Source organism: Acartia tonsa, chromosome 4, assembly GCF_053477335.1.
Source record: "Acartia tonsa isolate MP-2025a chromosome 4, ASM5347733v1, whole genome shotgun sequence".
NCBI lineage: Eukaryota > Metazoa > Arthropoda > Copepoda > Calanoida > Acartiidae > Acartia > Acartia tonsa.
The window spans coordinates 2,358,177-2,383,459 of NC_137263.1; the positions used below are offsets into that span (position 1 = coordinate 2,358,177).

At 30.6% G+C, this 25,283-nt stretch overlaps 2 protein-coding genes across 2 annotated transcripts in view; both read left to right on the forward strand.

The window, feature by feature from the left end:
* LOC145318143 (uncharacterized) overlaps positions 1-10,840 on the forward strand; it is a 34,654-nt gene extending 23,814 nt beyond the window's left edge. The window contains exons 5-12 of the mRNA XM_080159491.1: positions 295-369; positions 4,712-4,775; positions 5,132-5,232; positions 5,668-5,773; positions 6,782-6,851; positions 7,152-7,224; positions 10,131-10,200; positions 10,668-10,840. Of these exons, the coding sequence (XP_080015617.1) occupies positions 295-369; positions 4,712-4,775; positions 5,132-5,232; positions 5,668-5,773; positions 6,782-6,851; positions 7,152-7,224; positions 10,131-10,200; positions 10,668-10,840 (732 nt within the window). The remainder of the gene's footprint in view (positions 1-294; positions 370-4,711; positions 4,776-5,131; positions 5,233-5,667; positions 5,774-6,781; positions 6,852-7,151; positions 7,225-10,130; positions 10,201-10,667) is intronic.
* Positions 10,841-11,038: 198 nt separating this feature from the next.
* Positions 11,039-25,283, forward strand: part of LOC145318145 (uncharacterized) — a 44,999-nt gene continuing 30,754 nt past the window's right edge. The window contains exons 1-8 of the mRNA XM_080159492.1: positions 11,039-12,049; positions 13,900-13,961; positions 14,462-14,611; positions 15,016-15,110; positions 15,514-15,566; positions 18,582-18,687; positions 19,104-19,165; positions 19,776-19,865. Of these exons, the coding sequence (XP_080015618.1) occupies positions 11,291-12,049; positions 13,900-13,961; positions 14,462-14,611; positions 15,016-15,110; positions 15,514-15,566; positions 18,582-18,687; positions 19,104-19,165; positions 19,776-19,865 (1,377 nt within the window). The 5' untranslated portion in view covers positions 11,039-11,290. The remainder of the gene's footprint in view (positions 12,050-13,899; positions 13,962-14,461; positions 14,612-15,015; positions 15,111-15,513; positions 15,567-18,581; positions 18,688-19,103; positions 19,166-19,775; positions 19,866-25,283) is intronic.

Below are 25,283 nucleotides of genomic sequence, written 5' to 3' on the forward strand. Positions count from 1 at the left end.
AAAACTATAGTATTTTTTACCTCCACCCCCTCTTTAAATTTGAACTCAGGAGTACAGTTTACATAAGAGGGGGTGAGTACCCCCCACTCCCACTAACTAAAAAATACTGGAGAGATTTTGAGGGGTTGAAAGCTACTTTACCTTTCCCATGAACGTCCCTGCCCCTAGCATAAAGAAAATTATTAATATAAATACACAAACAAAAAGAGTTCATGTTGAAGTTTTCTACTGAAATAACTTTTTAGAATGATACCACTTAGAATTTTACCTCATAATATTTTCTTTAATATTTAGGAACGAGCAGAAAAAGCTGAGAAAACTGTGAAAGAAAAATGTGATAGAATTGATTTCCTACAAAAGCATTCAAAGGCAATTTATATAGATTTATATGCATGATTTTGTTAATAAATGTGGATTATTCCGTATTAAGACAAATGTTAGGTTAGGCTTGGTTAAGTAAAGGCTCTAAGATTCTTACAGGGTAAGAGCCTAGGGGCTAGAAATATATTTTTTAAGCTTTGGTGGTACAAAACTGGTTTAGGTGAAATCACCACGTTCGTCTTAAAACACTGGAAAAAATATTCTTATACCCCTATATATTATTTTCCATAATTATTTTAACAAATTTAGGGAATTGATGTTCAACTGCAATTATGATAAATCAATTTCATTAGATTCAAATTATCTGGCGAAAAGTTTAAACACTAAATGTTTGTACAACCCAATCAAGATTTAATTAAAGTTCCAATATTTAAGAGAAAACAAAACTTTGAGTACCAGAAAATTTACAGTTTAATATCCTAATTAGGGAGGGGACATTGGGCTGTTTAGTTCACTAGTCCCCAAAGTTTTATAATAATGTTTTCTTATTAGTTGGCTACAAAACTTTGGTGACTTTTATTGAATTTTGATTGGTTGTTTTATTATGTTGAGTGTCTAAACGTTTCAGCCACTAATAGTAATCTACAAAAGGGATAATTTTGTGTATGTAAATCAATTCATAGGCCATTGTCTTATCACTTTATATCCATGAAAAAATGTACAGTCAAATATTCCCTTTCTCCCTGTAGAAATCCTAAACCATAATGCAGTACTAAAAATGCACTATAAACAAGGATGGTTTAATGCTATAATTCTGACTTCTTCTGCATCTAAAAAGAAAATTTCCTTGAAGCTAGCTGTTTATTATATACTAGCGGCTACGCCCCTAGAAGCCTATAAGGGCACTTAAGGTGAGAGGGGGAACAGAGTTAAAAGTAACGTTAAAAAAATTTTTTTTTGGGGTAGGCAACTTTTTATTCAAGCTTTAATGTAAAGGAGAACCGTATCGGTTAAGCGGTTAGCGTGATTTCTCGCTACAGAAAAAAAGCTTTTTACTTTATATAATAGGAATTAAAGCATTATACCCCCTTAAAATTGTAAATCCACTACGGACGGTCATACAGACAGACCCTGAATGTAAACCTTATAGAGATGCTTCGTATTTAATAAATGTAAGTGTAACTTGATAATTTTCAAGGATAAAAAGTAATACTCATCTTAATTTTGTTTTTTTTTGTATATTTTTGGTAATTGTAACAATGCAATGCCTTAATCCCATAATAATGCTAGTGAATGTATAATTAAGAGCTGGATCTTTAAATTATTTCAATGGTGCGCTAAATCACCCCGCGCAGAATTTCAGCCAATCACAGCGGCGCATTTAGTATAAGTGAGAGGGATGGGTGTAGGAAAATTACCCCCAATCCACCTTTTGACCCTAGAGGCCTCTAGTAGCGAAGCCGTTAGTTTATTAATAAAGCACTATTCTCCATATTCCATAATAATTCTATAATGTATTCTGTTTCTGTATGCAAAATTGAAAGTAGCATAGCTCATATTTCCTTGTTCCTAACGTCATAACTTTCTTGGATAATCTTTTTGTTTTATTTGGTCGTATTTGGAGAAAGTTTCTACATTTACCAAGTGACCTTAAGGAAAAATATTAGGCGAACACTTCCAGAACAGTTGACCATTCAAGAATTGAGAAAAGTTCTCAAATTTTAAGCCAAAAATAAAAGAGACTTTGGGCAACAGAAAATGTAGAGTCTGATATCGCCTCCCTCCATAATATCTCTCTGTGGCTTCTGCTGCTTATCAATTGCCTCATCATAGCTGAGCTAGTAAAATATATTTTCGTTCTTGTTTAGTTTTCTTTTGCACTGCATTTCATAACATGATAAAAAACAACAAAAGTATGCAGTGTTGCTATTTAAAAGCAAATAAAATTGTGAGTTTACAGCGTGGCAATCATTAGACATGCTAGTAAATTTGTAACTGTGTGGCAAGTAAGTCACATTGTTGATAAAATTAAGCATGTCAATATTTTTTACATAACATAATAAAAACAATTAAAGTATGCAGTGTGGCTCTTTCAAAGTATATAAAATTGTGAAAATGCAGGATGGTCACAACAAAGCATACTAATAATCAAATATATAACAGTGTGGCAGGAAAGCTGCATGGTTGTTAAAACAAAAGTATGCAGTGTGGCTATTCGAAAGCAAATAAAATTGTGAGTTTACAACATGGCAATCATTAAGCATACTTGTAAAATTGTAACTGTAAGTCGCAGGGGTGGTAAAATTTGGAGAAGGGGACAAAGAAAAAGTAATAATAAGTATAGAAAAAAAATAATATGTTCTCAATAATAAGCAGTATATAAAAGTACAAGTGGCAGTGTTTCAATAAAAATCATCCTGAGACCAATATAATACTGTTTTAAAATGGAGAACACTATTATTAAATTGGTTAGAGAGATCAAAATGAGAAATGAAATACTACAAATTAATATTATAGAAGATATTTGTTAAAGAAAAAAACAATTTAGCCTGATAAAATTATTATGAAAACAACCTATAACTAATGGTTAGTAGCCTTGCAAAACACCAAACTGATTTTGGATATAATTATGAATTTCCTTGTTTATAGCTTAAAATATTAAAAGTAGAAATAGACGTAGCATTACATAAATTTGCATTTTAGAACAAGAGTAATCATGTACATTTATATGTAATTGTAGTGCAGCAATAAAATATAACATCAAGTTCATTTGCAATAATCATAAAAATTTGATAAATTTGGCTTTTAATTGGTGTTTCAGTTTAAAAAAAATAAACTTGAATTTCAAAAATTGCAAACTTCTTGAAACCTTGTCAAAAGATGTAAGAACAAACACATTAGTAGAGTTTTATCGCTACAAAACATTGCATAAAAAGATTAAATTATTTCCGTACCCTAAAATTGCATTAAACTTTTGGTATTTTTCTGTCTATTCATAAAGTACCATGGAGTTCAAAATTTAACAGGAATAAATTTAAATAAAAAAACCTTGCTTATTTATTTGTAATGAAAACCCCCTTTTTTGGGTGATTAAGTAGACTACAGATGTAATTATTTTCACTTCATCTTAATTTCATTTAAGCTAGTTTATAAACAAATCAAAAAGATATCAAACTAAAGAAATAAAAATAGTCATATAACACATAATCAACTAGTTTCTTTGGATTTCCAAAGGGTTGTAGATTTCTTATGCCTGCTTAACAAAAATAACTAGAGAAATTATTACTATAGTTGTACTTATTTTGAGGAAAGTTGTGGTTGTTTTTATGCAATTAGTTAAGTAACAGTCATGCAATTTCTGCATTCAAATCTAGGATTTAGGGATAAGCTTAGCAAATTTTGTTTCCAAATATGATGATATATTACCATGAACAGATTAATGAATCACAAAAATCTTCTGCCCCCTTTCTTTCCCTCAATTCAAATTATATTATATCAATTAATCATCAAAATACTTTTACCCTCAAATTATTTTTTTTATTAGAATAGTCAATTTGTATATATTATTCTTCATAGAAAATTATATTAATAAAATGAAATTGAAGATTAATAAACCCATAAACTTACAATTGAAAATTTCCTTTCCCTGAAATATTTGACTTATGCATGCATTTAATCAGACTTCTGTCAATATCAAATTTTACACAAAAGAAGTACGGAAAAGAAAATTTAAAATACAAACATGGTTGCTCAGGTTTTTTGCATTGATAGAATTCAAACATGACAACGTTTTTTTTTATATAAAAACTGTAAACTGTAAACTTTGTAGCTGGTTTTGTTATGAATGAATGTTTTAATTATTACATATTTAAGACTTTGATTTATAAAAAAAAACATTTATCGAAAAAAATACTTTAGTGAATGTAAGGTAATGAATGTTTATGTGGATTTAGGATGGACATAGAGATATACTAACAAACTCAAATTTTAAATTAACAAACAAAAATATTTAACTATATAAATTTCTAAAATCTAAAATCTATAAAATCTTTGAAAAAAGGAGACAGACAGTAAAAACAAGAAAACCATTTCATCTCTCAAGGATGATCTCAAACAAAGGAATGGCTCATAAACAATGATCAGATAAATTATAATTCAGACTCTACAAAGTGTCTGAAAAAATTAGGTGTTTGATGTCATAAAAGAGAGAGATGAGAGGAGAAGGAAACCTCTTTAGTCCCTTAAATTTTTTTTTGATTTTAGTTTGAAAATGAAAACCATATTTAAATGAATTTATTGTTCGTAATTTAGTTTTGTAATTATATAATCAACAATAATATGTAACATAACTTTTATTAAATTAATATTTTTATTGCATGCTGCTTTTAAGCCACACCCATACCACTTCAGAGATCGCGAATGCAAGAAGATTGAATCTGAAATGAATAGATTAAAGGAACAACACAAAACAATTGAAAACAATGCATATTGTTTGTTTAGGAGTATTCTTACATTATAATTCACTTTAAATGTATGTAAAACTTAAAAATAACAATGAATATTGTTTCAATTTACAGATGTCTTATATTATTTTGTTTCTAATTACTATATTATAGAAGGGATTTGGGAGGAGGGGTAGGGAGACAGTTAAAACAATTATGAACAATATTTATTGTTGAAGTAAAAGTAAAGCTACTTTACAATCAGCTATTTCTTTTAAAAAAGGAAATATTTAAACAAAATATTGTTTGTATATGTAAAGTTTGGTAAGTAAATTATATTTTGTTTCCAATTGTTTTTGAAATGGCTTAGGACAAAGCAACCAGCCTCGAAGATAAAATTGCTGAAATGAAGCAGAACTTTAAAACCAAGGAGCAGGAAGCAAAAGAAAGCCATGATAAGACAGTTCAGGTTAGTTATAGAGTTGTTATGTTTTTCACATTTAGCAAAGATATTTCAATTATGGCTTTGAAACTGATTAATATATTATGGGTAAGAACCGGTTCTCAGCCGTACTGAAAAATCATTATATTACAGAAAAATTTCCACAAACATTAAAAAAAAATCATAATAAATACCAGTTTGTTAGCCCATGCAATCGAACCTATGGGTCTAATAAAACTGGTTTTAATGTTTAGATTTACCATTTGATCTGCGGAAAGAAGTCAATACTATGATATGCTAAATAATTATGTGAGATTTTTGTGACAGTCCTACAAACAGAAAATTTATTTCTTTATTGCTCTTGTTTTGTAAAAAATTTCACATATACGTATATATGAAATAAATAATTCAATTAAACTAAAATATTTCCTACTGCCTACACTTCAAAATATTTTTTTTTAGGGATTTGAGGATAAATTAAAGGAGTTGAGGTCGCGGGTTCGAGCCAAAGATGAGGAATGCAATCAGCTGATCAAGACAGGGAAAGAGGATAAGCTTTCCATACAAGGTAAGAAGAGAACTTAATCGTTTTCTCAACTGCTATTTATGATAGACTGCTGATTTTTTTCTGTGAAGATACCATATACAGTGTGTTTTTTTATGAGCACTTTTTTGAAAGCAATTTTACCCCACTTATAGTTATCAGAATTTAATGATTAATGGCTTATTTTCTTCGTTTTTTAAGGGAAATTATAAAACGACCAAAAAAATTACAGTTTTTGTTGAAAAAGTACAGTAAAGTTGAAAATTAAAAACTTAGGTGTCAACATCTAAAAATGGTTTTAGCGCATTTTTCTTATGTTCAAATATTCTACCTTTTGCAAGAATGACTGCAAAACGCTTCAAAGTTGAGATATAGAGCTTATACAGATACTATTGGGGACATGTACTAGAATAGGTCAAAGTTTGAAGGCCATATCTCAATCAGGGAGAAAGTACTGGCCCCCCAAAGTCGACTACTGAAAATCCAATTTTGAGCATAAGAAAAATGCGCTAAAACCATTTTTAGATGTTGTCACCTAAGTTTTTAATTTTCAACTTTACTGTACTTTTTCAACAAAAACTGTAATTTTTTTTTGGTCGTTTCATAATTTCCCTTAAAAAATGAAGAAAATAAGCCATTAATCAATAAATTCTGATAACTATAAGTGGGGTAAAATTGCTTTCAAAAAAGTGCTCATAAAAAAAACACACTGTATTAATGAGGAATCTCTTAATAGTGCCTATAAAAAAGGGGATAAATTTAAAACTTTTGGCCAAAGTATCCCGAGTGATGTCATATAAGAGAAATTTATTTTGTCTAATATAACGTCATTCAGGATTCTTCGGCCAAAAGTTTTTATGTTTATCCTCTTATTTATAGGCACTTCAGAAGATATTTTGAATGTTTTGTGATATTTTACTTAAATGTATTCTTGATTTATAACCACTAATTATCTTCTCTTAAAATCACTTTGACCGTCCATCCTCTATTCTTATGGCTTCACTACTAATGGATGTTGTCATCCTTGTTTAGGATTAGAAACAGAAGTAGAAAAACTGAACAAGGACAAGTATGACATGAGTCTGGAGATACAGCTTTTAAGGTATTGATAGCGTAGATACTCTATAGCCAGGGATTATCATTCTTACGTCAATAGCTATTAGAATGAATGTAAAATATACGCGGATATTATGACAGGGGAAAGATTGTCGTCAATTAAGATTGCTAATATGGACCCCCTTTATTGGTCAGGTTTTATCAAGTAGAAGGGGAGGGGATGAGGTAAAGGAGATGGGTGTGGGGGGGATATCATTATCTTAGCCAGCTGCGAGCTTCACTTTATCAGAAAACATGAAAATCTGGTGCAACATCCAAGTAAAACATTATATTAATTTTAATTTAGAACCAACCATCAGAATGAGGTGAAGGATATGAAAACAAAACATACAGAAGAAATTAATGGGATTAATAATAAGGTTAGAGAATTGATCTTTAAAAAGTTAACATTTTCCACAATTAAAGCAGGTCCGTAATTCCGTTAGCAACGTATAGCACAATTTAGAAAGTGTATTAATACTAATATGCTAAATTCTGTTACAAAACTTCCGTATATCCATTTTACACATTTAATTTTTTTTTATTGAAATAACAACCTTTTTTAGGAGATGTAGTTGTCCTTTTAAATTTGAATTTTGCAATATTGATTCTTATGACAATTAGACATTATGTAACAAGAGCGGTCACATAATGTTCGTCTGTCCATAGAGCTTTAATGGTCATTATACTCATAGTCATATATCAAAATTCATTAGTTAACCGCAAAATTTATCGGACTAACGGACACAATATGAATATAGAAAAATGTTGCTTGAAAAAAACCCAACGTCATAAAAAAAACTAAAATATAAAAGAATGCATTAAGCTTAACCACAGAATTCTATTTTTGTTCTAATATGTTTTTAAAAGCGAAGCTTTTCTATAATTAGGGTCGGTCCGTCCGTACGTCCGTCACGGATAGCTTTTTTCGTTAATTTAGACATGTTAGAATTGTCCTATCGATTTCAAATTTTGCATGGTGATTCCTGTAGTAGTTAGGTACGATTTAGAAAGCGTAGCAACTCTATAATCATTACGAAAATGTCCGTACGTCCATTTTAAACATGTTGATTTTTTTACTTTTTAAAATAGCTTTTTTCGTTAATTTAGGCATGTTAGAATTGTCCTATCGATTTCAAATTTTGCATGGTGATTCCTGTAATAGTTAGGTACGAGTTAGAAAGCGTAGCAACTCTATAATCATTACCAGAATGTCCGTACATCCATTTTAAACATGTTGATTTTTTTTACATTTTTAACAACAAATTTGTATTTGACCTAATTATCCGATTGGTCTGATTTTTGGTATACTGATTCCTGGGACAACAAAGTACAATATTATAATCGAAGCAACTCTATATTCAAGTCCTAAAAATGTAAGTATGTCCATAATCATTATCCTGTATCAAGCAGTTTTTCAACAAATTTACTTACAATTTTGCTTTGATTCTTATACATTCGCATTCTGATTATTCAGTTCTGACATTATATAATTGTTAATGTCCGTTTGTCCTACCGTTTCAGAGCTTCGCTTTTATGGATGTTGTCATCCTTGTTATTTTATTATGAAACTTTCCTATAGATTACTTTATTTAATTTAATTTCAACGTCTTGAGATGGTTTTAAACTATTTTTCTCCCCATTCTTGCCACTTCGAATTTAGAGCTTCTAGATGTCAAAGCTTTTTATTTTGAGGGTTTTAAAATAAGGGATTTCAAAGGTTTGAGGGGGTGTATCTAATACATGTCTAAAAGATTTGCTATGCTAAGTGTGCAATTGTTAGTATTTTAATAATGAAATTCAATTCTTGCAGTTTTGTGCAGAGCTTGATCTTTAAATCGTTTTTAGATGTGCTGAATCGGGGCGATTCAGAGGTGAACCGTAGGTGCGCTGGTAGTAAGCCACAGCGCACCTGATTTTTAAAAGATTTTCGGCGCGGGGTTGTTAAATCGCTTGCGCACTCACTAAAATATCGATCCGCGCCAGTACAACTTTATTACTTAAGCAGTGTCAGTAAGGTATTTTATATAAAATGCCATGTCAGTATGGTATTTTATATAAAACATTAATATATAATTTATTTTAAAAATAACTATAAAAATGTTTTCACGATAGTTTTGCAATAAAATATTAAAGTAATTAAAAAAAATATTCATTTATTAAATAAATCACCCCGATTTGGTTCGGCAATGCCACTCGGTGAGTTGCATTGCCGCGCCGGTACCACGCCACTGGGCGCGCCAAATCGCCCATGCAAATTCGATTTAAAGATTGGTATTTAATAATTTGATGGTGCGCTGAATGAATCGCCCCGGTTTAAATCACCTATAAACGATTTAAAGATCAAGCTCTGTTTATATATTAACAGAGCAGAGTATGTGTGGTGTGTGTGTGTGTTTTTGCATATGCAATAATGCATTATAACGCAGTGAACTGGTAAATTGGCACTTAACTTCACAAATAAAGTGCAAGGATGTATTTAAATTCAGGGATCTAAAGGGCTAAGACAACGGACAATGAATTGATGTACATACCCAATGATGATACACAAATTCAGTAGATTACAATTAGTGGTTGAAACGTTTGGATACTCATCTTAATGAACCAACCTATAAAACTTAATAAAAGTCCCCAAAGTTGTTAAGCCAACGAATAAGAAAATATTATTATAAAACTTTGGGGACTAGTTTAAAAAACAGTCCAATTTCCTCTCCCTTCCTAATTGAAATTTATAAATTTTGCTTATTAATAGCGCAGCAATAACTAAGTAATAACTTTTTTCTGAGGAGCAATTCCACTATTGTCAATAAAACTTTATATTTACGAGAAAGTTCATTACACATGAAGAACAGACGTTCGGACATACCCTACTTATTGAGTAGCTGCGCTACTGATAATTTTAACGCGAAAATCGGTGCTTTCCATATTCAAGACTGAACCCCCTCCCCCACCTTATTTTGATAAAAATTGAAAATAAGGAAGTAGTTTTTTCCTATGCCTAAGCCCTGCAGGGCCTTTACCAAATACCTAATTTAACCTGACCTGACCTAAAGGAATAAAGTAATATTATTTTCTCTTTACCTAAAATATGGGGGAAGGGTTTCCATTGCTCAACTAGACACTTTAGGGAAAGCACCAAATAACAAAATCAAATGATTTTTAAGGTGGTGAATTTAGAGGAACAAGTGTACACCAAAGTCGTCGTGGAAGTGCATTAACCCTGCGGGGCTACCTAGTACCTAATATAAGCTTACCTAACCTGAACTATAAACAACCCTCTTTTTAGGTTGAGAATTTAGAGGGTCAAGTTTGCACCAAAGACTGTGAAGTAAGAACTTTGAAAGAAAATATCATTGGTAAGTTTCAGGGCTCGGCAGCCGCGTGTAAGCCTCATTGGATCCTCATATTATAACTTTAAAATTTAGCTGGATGTCTGTCTAAACCTGTCCCTGAACAAACAAACATAATTTTTGATTTTTTGCCCTTAAGCAGGTTTGAATTTATTTAAAGGCTTATGCGCAGCTTGGCTTTCTTATTTAGAGAGGTAAAGCTACTCTATAGTCTTATGTATTTGTTTGTCTGTCTGCAGATAAAGACACTTATTGTAGATGTAAGAACACTAAAGATCATTAGTAAGGTTTTAGTTTATGTATTTATGAGCAATTCTACTTGAAATTGTCTTATCTTAAGGGATAAGACAATGGACGATAAAATGATGTACATCTCAAATGATAATAAAGAATTCTCTCTCTGTGGAGAACGGGTTGGAGGTTGTTTTAGAGAGAAAAATTTAAAATAAAAAAAAATATTTATATTTTTTTAGAAATGGAAAGCCAGATAAAAGAGCTGACAGCGGAGCGTAGTCGGCTAGAAACCCTGAAAGCTGACCATGAAAATGAAATTAAAGAAAACAAAGCTACCATTGAGAATCTTGAGAATATTATTGCTGATAAGAATAATAATATTGAAGAGTTACAAAGGAAAGATTTTTTCTAAAAAAATTACTTATAAGTGTAATTCTAATATTTGAATTTTAGTTGGGTAAAAATATAGTATTGTTAACTTAAGTTAATAAACATTTTTGAAGATTTTTAAGATGGTATTTAAAGATTTTTATGACAAAAGTTATACTCTTACTCCCAAGACAACCCTTTATCCAGGTTTAAGAAAAAATCAAAATATCTTTATAGTATAATTGCTGATCACGAAAATACAATCAGAGAATGTAAAGAAACCATTGCCACCAGAGAAGACTCAATTAAAAATCTCAACAATGAAGTCAAAGCTTTCAAAGACACCATATCTTCCCTTGAAGCCACTCTTGCCCAAGTTAGAACAGATAGCACCGCGGCAATAGAGGACAGAGATACACAGATTCAAGGCCACAAAGACGACATTGCAGAAAAAGCGCGGGAAATTGAACGGCGCGAAAATGAGCGCCAAAACATGGCGGATGAAATCGCGGCATTCACACAAAAGTGTAAGGGGTTAGAAAAAGATCTTGATGATCTTAAAAAGGAAAAAGCTTCTATGATAGCTGAAAGAGATGATAAAATACGTGATCTTGAAAAATGTGTTGCTGAAAATATTGCTACAATAGGAGACAGGGACAGTCAAATTGAACAATTAGATTCCACCATTGCAAATCTTGAATCCAATATTTCTGACCTAAAAAATACTTTATCTGAATCAATTAAAGAATCTACAGCAACCATAACTGACAGAGACAATAAAATTGGTAATCTTGAAAAAGAAATTGGTGAACTTAAACAGGATATAAGTAACCTAAAATGTGATAAATCTAATCTAGAATCAAAATGTAGTGATCTTGAAGAAACATTATCAAAAACCATAGCTGATAAAGATTCAATAATTGCTGACAGAAACTCTAAAATTGCTGCTCTTGAGGCAGAAATAGAATCTCTTAAAACAGATCTTGCCAGATTAAATAAAGAATGGGATGACTTAGAAACCAAAAGCAATAACTTATCAGAATCTCTAGCAGCAAAGATCAAAGAAACAGATGAAATAATAGCCAACAATCTTGCAACTATTAAAAATCTTGAAAATGTTGTTACTGAAAGAAATGGTATTATAAAAGATCTTGAGAAAACTATAGCTGATCTTAAAAAGAATATTCTAGAACTTGAAAGGGAGAGAGTCGAGCTGAAAGAAAAGATTGAAAGTTTACAGCTAGAGATACAGGTAAATTCAGCTGTTTCCAAGATATTTAGCAACTGCTTTATGGACTATGAACACTTTTTTTTGGCTTCAAAAAATCTTCTACTTTTACTATATAACCATACTATACTTTTCCAAGTGCTAGAAAGAGTAAAAGAGAGAGAGAGAAAGAAAGAAAGAGAGAGAGAGAAAAAAAAATAAGTTTGGAGAGATAGAGAGGAAGAGAAAGATAGTATTTATAATATGCATAAATTTGAACTTGAACAAACTTTCTTGAAGGAAACTTGGTTTAACAGATAGAGAAATATAAATAGATAAATTTGATAGATATATAGAAAAATATATAAGTAGATAAAAATAGAGAAAAAAAGAGAATACACATGATTTTAGTTTTCTTTAAGGGATAAGACAAAGGACAATTAATTATTACACATCCCCAATGCTGATAAACAAAATTACTGCATCCGTAGATTATAATTATTGGTTTAAAGGTTTGAACACTGCTATTTTAAAACCAAACCCAATATAAGTACCCAAAAGTTTTTGAGGCAACGAATAAGATAACGTGGTTATAAAACTTTGAATACCAACATATTTATTTACTCCTTTTCTACCCTTTAGGAAAGCTTTAAATAGGTTTAAAGAAGTTTTTTTATATCTATTTTAGGGAAGTAAACTACCCCACCCCCAATACAAAAGTAGAGAGAGAGAGAGAGAGAGAGAGAGAGAGAGAGAGAGAGAGAGAGAGAGAGAGAGAGAGAGAGAGAGAGAGAGAGAGAGAGAGAGAGAGAGAGAGAGAGAGAGAGAGAGAGAGAGGATGTTCATGATTTGCATTTCTTAAAGTTTTAAATTCTTGAGGAAAAGATATAGGAAAGAAGTATTCAAATTGAATATTTAATTAACTTTTGTGTCTTTTTCAAGTCAATATGAAAGTTTTTAGCCCGAACTAACAAAAATGGTATTTTTTTATATTTAAATATTAGTAGAAAATTATTTTTCAGTATGGTTGAGAACTGGTTATAATCCACCAGATATTAATCAATTTGGAAGCCATACTGAAATATATTTTCTTATTCTCTGTTTATGTGTTTTGTGTAAGGTTCACACGTGTTTAGGTTTCTAAATATTTAGAACCATACTTTTCATTTTAGTAGTGTATATTATATCTTTACTAGCTATAAATCAAGGATGACAACTTTCATAAAAGCGAAGCTCTAAAATAAGAAGGAAGGATAAACGAACAAATAAATCTTGTCAGAACTTTATATGCAGAACATTAATCTGTAAGTCTAAAGTAAAAGAATTGTAATTTGTTGTCCTAGGAGCCATTATTTCAAATTTCCACGGAATTTTTGTATGAATATTACACGAATAGTTAGCTTATATTTGTCAATGTTTGTTTGTATGTTTGATTTGTTGAGATTTGCTTTTTCCTATGTTGTCATTCTTGTTTTCCTTGTAAGAAATTTAAGATTCTTTTCCAGGGCTCGGCAGCCGCGCATCAGCCGGGCTAAGCCTAAAATTTTTACCAGCTTGTGTACCAAAAAAGATGGTACATGTTTAGATATTCAGGTGAATTTTAAAGTTAATCAATCATAATTCAGTAAGGATTACATCCGGCTTACGCGCAGCTGCCGAACCACAATCTTTTCTTATTGGACTTTTAGGATTGCCAAAAGTACATGTTTAGGTGTTTTTATCCATATATCTATAATACAAAGTAAAAGGATGTCTAAGACCTAAGATCTCTGTAATTGCTGAACTGACAAGCCAGTGCTTCTCAGGGAATATTCCCACAGGTCCTATGGTGGTTTAAGGTATTTTCAGTAGAGGATCATACAGACCTAAAGATGATAATACTTCAATAATTCTAGGAGCAAAGAGAGGAGTACACAAAGAAAGAATCAGAATTAAATTGGGTGTATCAACAAACAAGGTAAAAAGAAATAGCCTAAAACCATCCCAAAACATGTATAAAGCTTCCCTGAAATGTACATCTTTAGAATAGTATTTTCCGAGCTTTTAAGCTTTAAACAAAAATCGTGTTACTTTAAATTATAGGATATACGCAGGGATCTAAGGGATAAGACAATCGAGATTGATTAAAAGTAACCAAAGTTAATTAACGAATCAGAGAACGTGATTTCAAAACTTTTGTTACAAATATAATTTACAGTCCATTGTAGTTTTTCCAAGGGAGGAAGGGGACATTGGGCTGTTTATTATTCTATTCCTCAAAGTTTTATAATAACATTTTCTTATTCGTTGTCTTAAAACTTTGGGGACTTTTATCTAATTTTGATGGGTTGGTTCATTAAGATGAGTGTTCAAATGTTTCAACCTCTGATTGTATCATTATTGGGAAAGTGCATCAATTTATCGGCCAAGTTTATCCATTTAGATCCCTGCAATTTTCCTATCATTATTTCTTTCTAGAGAGGAGGCGAAGCGAGAGAGCGAGGCGAAGGCGGAGGTGTTGCGCCAGAAGGAAGAACAGTTGACCGCCCTACAAAAGGAGCTCCTGACCGCCATACAATTGGGCGAGGACAAACAGAAGGAGATTAACCAAAGAGAGGAGGATATCAGGTGAGAAAAGGGAAGGTGGGATAAGGGAAAAGAGCGGAGAAAAGGAAAAGGCCGAGAGGGTGATTGTTCAGAAAGCTGGAAGAAGAAAAATTATAATTTCATTTAAAAAATATAAGGTAAATAATATAATTTAAAAGGAAATGATTGACAAAAATACTTAGGTCTAAAAGTACCCAAAGATATATTTGAAGCTTGTAAATAACATTCAAGCATCAATTTTAGAGACATTTTACCTAGTAATAAAGAAATCTTACTAAACTAAATCATAAGAATATTTTCAGAAAACTAAAAGGCGAAATGACAGTCTAGATTAATTATCATACAAAGCCAATCAGAAGTGTCAGAAATGCTTATTAACTGAAAAATTACTGATTTATTTATCAACTAATAAGAATTATTTTCAGAAAATTGAAGGGCGAGCTGACAGTCTCATTAGATGATGTGTCAGAAAAGGCTGATCAGCTGAAAAAGAAGGAAGAAGATCTGAATCAGCTTAAAAACAGGAAATTTATAGATCTACTATGTACTATACTATAATAATATCTACCTAACTATATGTTTGGGAGTTTTTAAAGGACAAACTCACTGGCAGAAATACTACCCCTGTTAAATTATTTTTTCCCAAAAAACTCTTTTCTGCCTCCTTAACAAACACTCCTATTTCGTCTCCAAGTTTGATAAATTTTGACATTGATCAATTGCAGTGTATACTGGCCTCTCATTGGCTAATTTTTTTACGTCATAATCAGAGTCAGACACTTTTACTAGGTTCAACCCGGCCTCGCCTAGGAAAATTAAAAAAAAAATTGCCGATCGTATGTAAAGAGAAAAAAACTAAAGAAAACCTTGCTTGACAAGCCGAAAAATACTATAAATCATCTATCTATCTATAAATGAAATGTACAGACTAAAAGTGACGTCAACAGATCTGAGTGAGAAACTAAGCTTGTTACAGGTATTCATTTTAGTAGCGAAGCTACTAAATAATTAACTTTGTCTTTTCGTCCGACAGTAACGTTATATTGAGGAAATGTGATTTTTTCAGATGCTATTTATGATAGACAGCTGAAATTTTCAGTGAAGATTCCTATGACATGTCTATGTAGCTACTTAATATTATGATGCTTTAGTCCGTTTTTTTTCATGGTGTACATTGTGACGCGATTGCTAGCTGCCTGCTAGCTGTTAGTAAGTTGCATACTAAGGAATTGTACAATTAAACTGTTTAATTAGGAATTATATTCCAAATTTTGAAAATTAGAAATTAAACAGGGGGAAGGAGAAATTAGACTGAAAATTATGCTAGTACCCTAATAAGCTTCCTAAAAGTTTTCTAATAGCTTTGTTTTAAATTATTAGATTTAAAATTGCAGTGTCCATACTTTTATCCAAAAATCTTAATCTACAGAGGGGTAATTTTGTAGATGATCATTTGGTATGTACATTAATTTATAATTCATTGAATTATCCATGAAGATCCATAAATGAAATATCGCTGCAACCCTATTTATATCTTTCATTTGATAGTTTAATTATGAAAATAATCAAATTTTAATATAAAATATTGCTACATCCCTATTTATATCTTTTATTTAATAGTTTATTTATGCAAATAATCAAATTTTAATATAAGATATCACCACAACCCTATTTATATCTTTCATTTGATAGTTTATTATTGCAAATAATCAAATTTTAATATAAGATATCACCACAACCCTATTTATATCTTTCATTTGATAGTTTATTATTGCAAATAATCAAATTTTAATATAAGATATCACTTCAACCCTATTTATATCTTTCATTTGATAGCTTATTATGAAAATAATCAAATTTTAATATAAATATCACCACATCCCTATTTATATCTTTCATTTGATAGTTTATTTATGAAAATAATCAAATTTTAATATAAAATATCACCACATCCCTATTTATATCTTTCATTTGATAGTTTATTTATGAAAATAATCAAATTTTAATATAAAATATCACCACATCCCTATTTATATCATTCATTTGATAGTTTATTTATGAAAATAATCAAATTTTAATATAAAATATCACTACAACCCTATTTATATCTTTCATTTGATAGTTTATTTATGCAAATAATCAAAGTTTAATATAAAATATTGCCACCACTCTATTTATATCTTTCATTTGATATTTTATCTATGAAAATAATCAAATTTTAGTATAAAATATTGCCACAACTCTATTTATATCTTTCATTTGATAGTTTATTTATGCAAATAATCAAATTTTAATATAAGATATCACCACAACCCTATTTATATCTTTCATTTGATATTTTATTTATGCAAATAATCAAATTTTAATATAAAATATTGCCACCACTCTATTTATATCTTTCATTTGATATTTTATCTATGAAAATAATCAAATTTTAGTATAAAATATTGCCACAACTCTATTTATATCTTTCATTTGATAGTTTATTTATGCAAATAATCAAATTTTAATATAAGATATCACCACAACCCTATTTATATCTTTCATTTGATAGTTTATTTATGAAAATAATCAAATTTTAATATAAAATATTGCCACCACTCTATTCATATCTTTCATTTGATAGTTTATTTATGAAAATAATCAAATTTTAATATAAATTATCGCTACAACCCTATTTATATCTTTCATTTGATAGTTTATTTATGAAAATAATCAAATTTTAATATAAATTATCGCTACAACCTTATTTATATCTTTCATTTGATAGTTTATTTATGAAAATAATCAAATTCTGTTTATCAATTTTACATTGCTAAGCAATCTTTACATTTTTTAGAAGCGAAGCAGATTTGTAAGTCATTAGTTCTAGGACTTAAACTTTTAAAAATATTTGCCTGCATAGTTTAAAATTTCTTGAAAAGCTAAGTTTTATTTTGAAATAAATTTTAAATAATGTGATGGTAGTTTTTCGTTTTTGTTTTGTTTATTACTTTATGTCAGGTTAGGTTAGGTTGTATTGGGAACTAGAAAGCCTCCACAGAGTTAGGGCTCTCGGTAGGGGTAAGGCACAATGTACAATATATCCTACCCTATATCTTCAATTTATTTAAAATATTGTAGCAGATTTAGTGCTCCATAGGCACTCTAAGGAAAATCATTGTTTTTCTATTATTTTGACATGATGACATAAAGTTCTAGTGTGTCTTTTAATTTTATTTTAAGAGCTTGTGTTTTAAATGGCTAAATAACTATTTCAATAATAGGCTTCGCCTTTTTTGAACGTTGTCAACCTTGTTTTGAGCAAAAAATTAAATAAACATTTACGTACTTTTTACATTTGATACAGAAAATGCATCTAAATGTTTTATTTTTGTGGCTTTCATCAAAATTAAATTATAAAAAAATGAATAGATTTCATAAAACCTATGCCTAATCCTTTTCATATAAAGTAGCAAGGTTTTTTTTTGTCTGAAGCTAAAGATCTCAAAAATTGTTGGTCTTATTTAGTTGTACTTTCCATGGAGTCTTAATACATGTCTTTTTTTGGTTTTAGGCTATTTTTCAGTTCAATTACTCCCCAAAGTTTCAGAATAACGTGTTCTTATTCGTTTGCTTAATAACTTTGAGGACATTTTTTGAATTTTGATTTGTTGGTTCAGTAAGTTGAATGTTTCAACTACTAATTGTAATCTACAGAAGGGGTTACTTTTTGTATCATCATTGGGGATGTACATCAACTCATCGGCAATTGTCTAATACCTTTAGATCCCTGTAACAAAGCTGCTTATTTTTAGGAGATTGGCAGCAAAAATGTCAGCTGTCGAAGCCAAAGCTTTGAAAATTTTTAAGCTGCTTTTGATATTTTTCTAACTGCTAATACAGCTGTTTTTTGCATGAACGAGCCTAATAAGTCGGTTATACTAAGTGAAAGCCTTTTTTAGCTGCTTTTAACATTAATACAACTGCTTTCTAAGCTGTTTATTTACAGGAGCGAGAGAAGGAGGTTGGCAGCTTAAAGTGTCAGCTGAACGAAGCCAAAGCTTTGAATACAGAGAAAAGTATTGCTCTGCAACAGGCGGAGAGAGATCTTAAAGGTAATGGATGTAGGATATAGTGGATATTACGATATGTGGAAAATATTTTGAGAGTGGGGGATCGTCATTTTAGCCAGCTTCAAGTTTCACTTCATCATATTTTATAACATTAAAAATTAGCTGGATGTCAAAACCCTTTTCCGGTTTGGCTTTGAAATCGATTAATATCCGCTGGATTAGAACCGGTTCTAAGCCATACTGAAAAAACATATTTAACATCGTATTGCAGACAATTTTTCACGACTATTTATATCCGCTATATTATATAATACGATGCGATAAATAACTATTCAAATTTAGCAATCCACTGTTCAATATAAAAAATGATTCTGATATTTTTTTAAATTGGAAAAAAACTGAGGGGAAAATAGAAAAGGGAACTTTTGTCAGATTTACTTAGATTTTTTCTTGTTTAGATTTACGAGGCGAGATAGAAAGAACTCAGAATAAAGTAGAGGATACTACGTTCCAACTTCAGGTTAGTCTAGTACTTACATTAAAGGTCTTTGTCCGGATGTTCTAATTGAGATAATACATTTAAGACAGCTGCAATGTTTAGTCAAGATTTCTATTATTTATGCGCACTTTTTCTGTACATTTTTTGTCCGTCTGTTTAGTCGGTCATGCTTAAACTTATTATTTCAAATTTGGAGAGGACATTGGACTGTAAAATATACTGTTTTATAAAAAAACACCTTCTCTCATTCGTTGGCCTTGAAAATTGGATATTTTATAACATCAGGATTGGTTGGTTATTCAAGGGAAAATTTTGTTTATCATCATTGTGGATGTAAATCATATTATCTCCATTGTCTTATCCATTAAGATCCCTGGATGAAATTCTTCCAGAATGACTTTAAAACCAATTAGTATCCGCTGGATGATAACCGGTTCTCAGCTATCCTGAACATGTATAGAATCGTATTACAGACACTTTTCCACGAATATTAAAATAAAAATCAGTTTTGTTGTCCCGGGCCTTTAACCCCTCGGGACTAGCAAATCTGGTTTTATAATTTTTCATTTTAATGTCCACGAAAAGCTGTCTAAATACGAACAAAGCTTTAAATAACTATTTATTAATTAAGGAAACCTTAGATAAACTGCAAACAGTACGAGATACTCTCAAAGATGCCAATGAAATAAATGAATATAAAGAAAAAGAATTGAATGAGAAGGTAAAAATTGTATTTCACATTCTTATAAACCGGTTTTCAAAGTGCTGATAACTCATGTATTGCATTAGAATTGACAAAATAGTTATAAGCCATCCCTGCACCTATAAGAAGTTTTACTGTAAATATGAAATATTCCAGTTACAATCTTACACATCCTGTTGTTTTTACATAAAGATCCCTAGTAATCTCTGTCTCAGCAATTTACCTTTTTTTGTGCTTATAAAAGCATTTTTGTCAGATTTAAGTAGGACGTGCTCACATCGGGAAAGTCCGCACTTTACAACAAAAGTGGCTTACTTAAATCGGACATGTCGGACTAACGAGCCATTTTCGTAGGTTAATTGCTTACTTGAAGAACTATTATTGCCCTATAAACCCCTAAAAATCCCCAAAAATAAGGGTGGCTGATAAGAATCAGCCAAATCGGACGCTTTTGACGTAAATGTCTTACAGATTAAGATTTTAATCCGGATTATTTTTCCTCAAAATTTAATCCCTTCTCAGCCATTTAGGCTATATTTGCTACAAAATCCTTACTTAAACAAGCCATTTTTGTGATTAATGTCCTACTTATATCTTCCATTATTGCTACAAAATCCTTACTTAAACAAGCCATTTTTGTGATTAATGTCCTACTTATATCTTCCATTTTTGCTACAAAATCCTTACTTAAACAAGCCATTTTTGGGGTTGATTGCTTACTTAAATCCTCCATTTTTGCTGCAAACTCCTTACTTAAATAAGCCATTTTTCAGGTTGATTACTTACTTAAATCATCCATTTTTGTTGCAAAATCCTTACTTAAATAAGCCATTTTTGGGGTTGAATGCTTACTTAAATCATCCATTTTTGCTACAAAATCCTTACTTAAATAAGCCATTTTTGGGGTTGATTACTTACTTAAATCATCCATTTTTGTTGCAAAACCCTTACTTAAATAAGCCATTTTTGGGGTTGATTACTTACTTAAATCATCCATTTTTGTTGCAAAATCCTTTCTTAAATAAGCCATTTTTGGGGTTGATTGCTTACTTAAATCATCCATTTTTGCTACAAAATCCTTACTTAAATAAGCCATTTTTGGGGTTGAGTACTTACTTAAATCATCCATTTTTGTTGCAAAATCCTTACTTAATTAAGCCATTTTTGGGGTTGATTGCTTACTTAAATCATCCATTTTTGTTGCAAAACCCTTACTTAAATAAGCCATTTTTGGGGTTGATTACTTACTTAAATCATCCATTTTTGTTGCAAAATCCTTACTTAAATAAGCCATTTTTGGGGTTGATTGCTTACTTAAATCATCCATTTTTGCTACAAAATCCTTACTTAAATAAGCCATTTTTGGGGTTGAGTACTTACTTCAACCATCCATTTTTGTTTCAAAACCCTTACTTAATTAAGCCATTTTTGGGGTTGATTGCTTACTTAAATCATCCATTTTTGTTGCAAAAACCTTACTTAAATAAGCCATTTTTGGGGTTAATTGCTTACTTAAATCATCCATTTATGTTGCAAAAACCTTACTTAAATAAGCCATTTTTGTGATTAATATCCTACTTGTATCTTCCATTTTTGCTACAAAATTCTTACTTAAACAAGCCATTTTTGTGATTAATATCCTACTTATATCTTCCATTTTTGCTATAAAATCCTTTCATAAACAAGCTGTTTTTAAGGTTGGTTGCTTACTCTAAATCATCCCTTTTAGATTCAAGCAATTTTATTTATTTTAAGCTTTCTTTAATTCAACCTTTTTGTTGTGAAATATGTGCTTGTACATTAGCTATCTCATGTAGATTACTTACCTTTCTTTGAGCTACTAAAACCTACCATAAACTTGTTCAAACATAAAAAAAAAAATATATTTTATATATTTATATATATATTAGAAATGACTGTAATTAAAACAATTCAAGTTGATACAAATTAATTTGATGTCTCTGATTAAATGAAGTCTACAGGAGTTCCAGCAAAACCACTCTAACAACAGACTGAATTAAAATAACAATCCATCTTTAAAGTGATTCTAAATGCCCTCTGTTATTTTTTAAGGTGTAAGTTCTGTTCTTCACTGCAGTAATCTAATGAAAAATAATTACAGAAAAACAAAATATATTCAAATGTACTAAATAGGATTACATAAAAATATTTTCTAACAATTTACAATTAAATATTCATAAATTATTATCAACATTTAATAACAATAAATACTAATAAAATGTATGAAATACCGAAACAAACAATACTAATGCCTGTTTGTTAATAAACCTGAATAAATTTCAAAAGCAAGTATTTTAATTTAATCATTTTGATTATTATTGTGCCTTAAAAACCAGTTTTTCTAAAGGTCTTATTTTCGAAGATTTGTAAATTTAAAGGTTATGCAAAAAATACACACATTTGTAAAATTCAAATGGTATGGCTTTTAATAATATTAAAAAAGTTATACATACTGTTTTTTCAGCTATTTGAAGTTTAGGAGCTACATTGAAAATGTGAGAAAAGGTTAATGAGTTTTAAGTTGGAACATTCTACCCATAGCTTCTATACTAAACTTAGCACAGGAATAGTTTTTACATATCCAAAAACATGACATTTCTTTACTATTATTAATACAAGCTGCAGAATTTGAATTTTAAAAATGTGCACATTGTTTGCACAATCTAAAAAACCATAAATCTTCCAAACTAAGGCCTTTGGAATACAAGGCATAAAAACTATTGATAATAGATTATACAGGAAGGAAGGGGACAATGGGCTTACACTAGATCTCAAAATTTTATAATAACATTTTCATATTATTGACTTACACAGGAAGAAAGGGGACAATGGGCTTTTACACTGAATTACACAGGAAGGAATGGGACAATAGGCTATAAACTAGATTTAAAAATTTTATAATAACATTTTCATATTATTGGCTGTTAACTTTTGGGACTTTGAAATTTGATTCGTTGGTTATTAAGTTGGAAGTGGAAACATTTTACTCCTTAATTGGAGATACACATCAATATATCAGTCATAGTCTTATCCCTTTAGATACCTGGAAATATCACAAAAAAATCTGTATAATATTATATTGATGTGTTACCAGATTTTAGTATGCTCTAAAAAAGAAATACTCAAAGCAGGCTAAAAAAACAATATCTTCCTTCCATCCCTTTAACCCCCTCCCCTCCCATACTACTGGTTGAATGAACTGATAAAAGATGATGTCCATTTAAGCTTCCAAAATTTAAGTTATATGCATTAACCAAGTCAACTAAAAAAATGCAATAAAAAATAGTCCATAATCAAATTGGAAATTTCAAAAAATTGTATAAACTCACATGTTTTTTCAACACTCAATTTTGGACACTTTTATCTGAGATCTAAGTGGGAACTTGTACTTGATTTATGTTTAAGTTTAATACACCTCTGGATGATTTTAAATTTATCTTCAGTCTAAACATCATTGGCAACCATGTATACAATTATATAGCTATTTGTGAATGGGAGTCAAAAATTTTATGCATCAGGACTATGGCTTCATGGTTCTCCCTGAAAATGCATTGTACTTTTGCCCATTTTGAAAAATCTTGTTCCTAGCCTTAGAAATGACTAAAAGGGTTTATTGATAGTTGTCCAATTTTTAGAGGTTTTTTTAGGATTTTCTCTTTCTAGGAACAAAATATTTTGAAATGGGCAGAAGTTTCCAATTCTACTCCTTAAGGCTTTTTCAGGAAGCACAATGAAGCCATAGTTCTTATTTGATGAATTTTTTTACTCTCATTCACAAATAGCTATACAATTGTTTGTGTGGTAGCCAACGGTTTTTAGACTTAAGATGAATTAAAATCATCCAGAGGTATATTGTACTTATATAAATCAAGTGCAAGTTCCCACTTTGGTGTCAGATAAATTGCCTAAATGAACCCACCCTAACAAACTAACAAAAAAATTTAATATGTCCCAAACCATAGAAACTGACAAGAAAGCATTGAAAAAATATTTTGAATAGGTGGAATTGAAAAAAAGATGCCATTTTTTCAAAAATGCATAAAAACTATTTATTTACTATACACAGAAAGATAAACAGACAGATGGACAGACAGTCAACAGATATATGTGAAAATACAGATGGACATATAGACATACATTTAGACACACTTCCAAACAGATAGTAAAACTGCTCCCCCCCCCCCCCAAACTTCCCCAATTTATTAGGGTTAATAATCTTGTTTAAGAATTTATAGCTTGGCATTGCTGCATTACTTATGAAAAATTATTATTGAGTAAGAAAGTTTAGAATGTTATTTTGTGCTACTTATTCGTAAAAATATCTTTGTATTTGAAGGTATAGATTGTTTTTTTTGTGCTACTTATGAAATAATTGATCTTAACAGACAGACAGTGAGATAAATGGACAGACAGATGGACAGAAAAAGAGACAAAAAGATAGATGGACAGACAGATGGACAAATAGGTAGATGGACAAACAGACAAATAGACAGACAGATAGGTGGACATACAATTGGACAGACAAATGGACAGACAAATGGACAGACAAATGGACAGACAAATGGACAGACAAATGGACAGACAAATGGACAGACAAATAGACAGACAGATGGACATACAGACAGGCAGTCAGACATACAGATAGACATAGAAACAAATGGATATAAGAAATAATTAATCTTGACAGACGGAGAAACAGATTATTGGACAGGCAGATAAATAGACAAACAGACAGAAAGACAAATAGATAGACAAAGAGACAGGCAGACAAATAGATTGATGGTCAGACAGACAGATTGACAGACAGATTGACAGACAGGTGAACAGACAAATGGACAGTCAAATGGACAGTCAAATGGACAGTCAAATGGACAGTCAAATGGACAGTCAAATGGACAGTCAAATGGACAAAGACTTCAAGACAAATAAATAGACAGACAGACAGAGTAACAAATATACAGACATACAGACTGACAGACGGACATGCAGATAGACATGGAAACAAATAAATATATAAAATAATTAATTTTGACAGACAGACAGACCAAAAAACAGATTGATGGACAGACAGACAGATAAATAGACCAACAGACAGAAAGATGGCCAGACATATAGACATACAAATGGACAGACAAATGGACAGATAAATGGACAGACAAATGGACAGACAAATGGACAGTCAAATGGACAGACAAAAGGACAGAGAGATGAACACGCATACAGACAGACAAAAGGGCATACAAAAGGACATGCAAACATACAGACAGTTAGAGAGACTTTAAGACAGATATATAGACAGACAGACAGACAGAGTAAAAATAGACAGATGGACATACAGACAGACAGACTGAGTTGGGCATTTGAGGATTGTCGACAGGAATATAACAATAGACAAGAATAAAATTTAAAAATCCT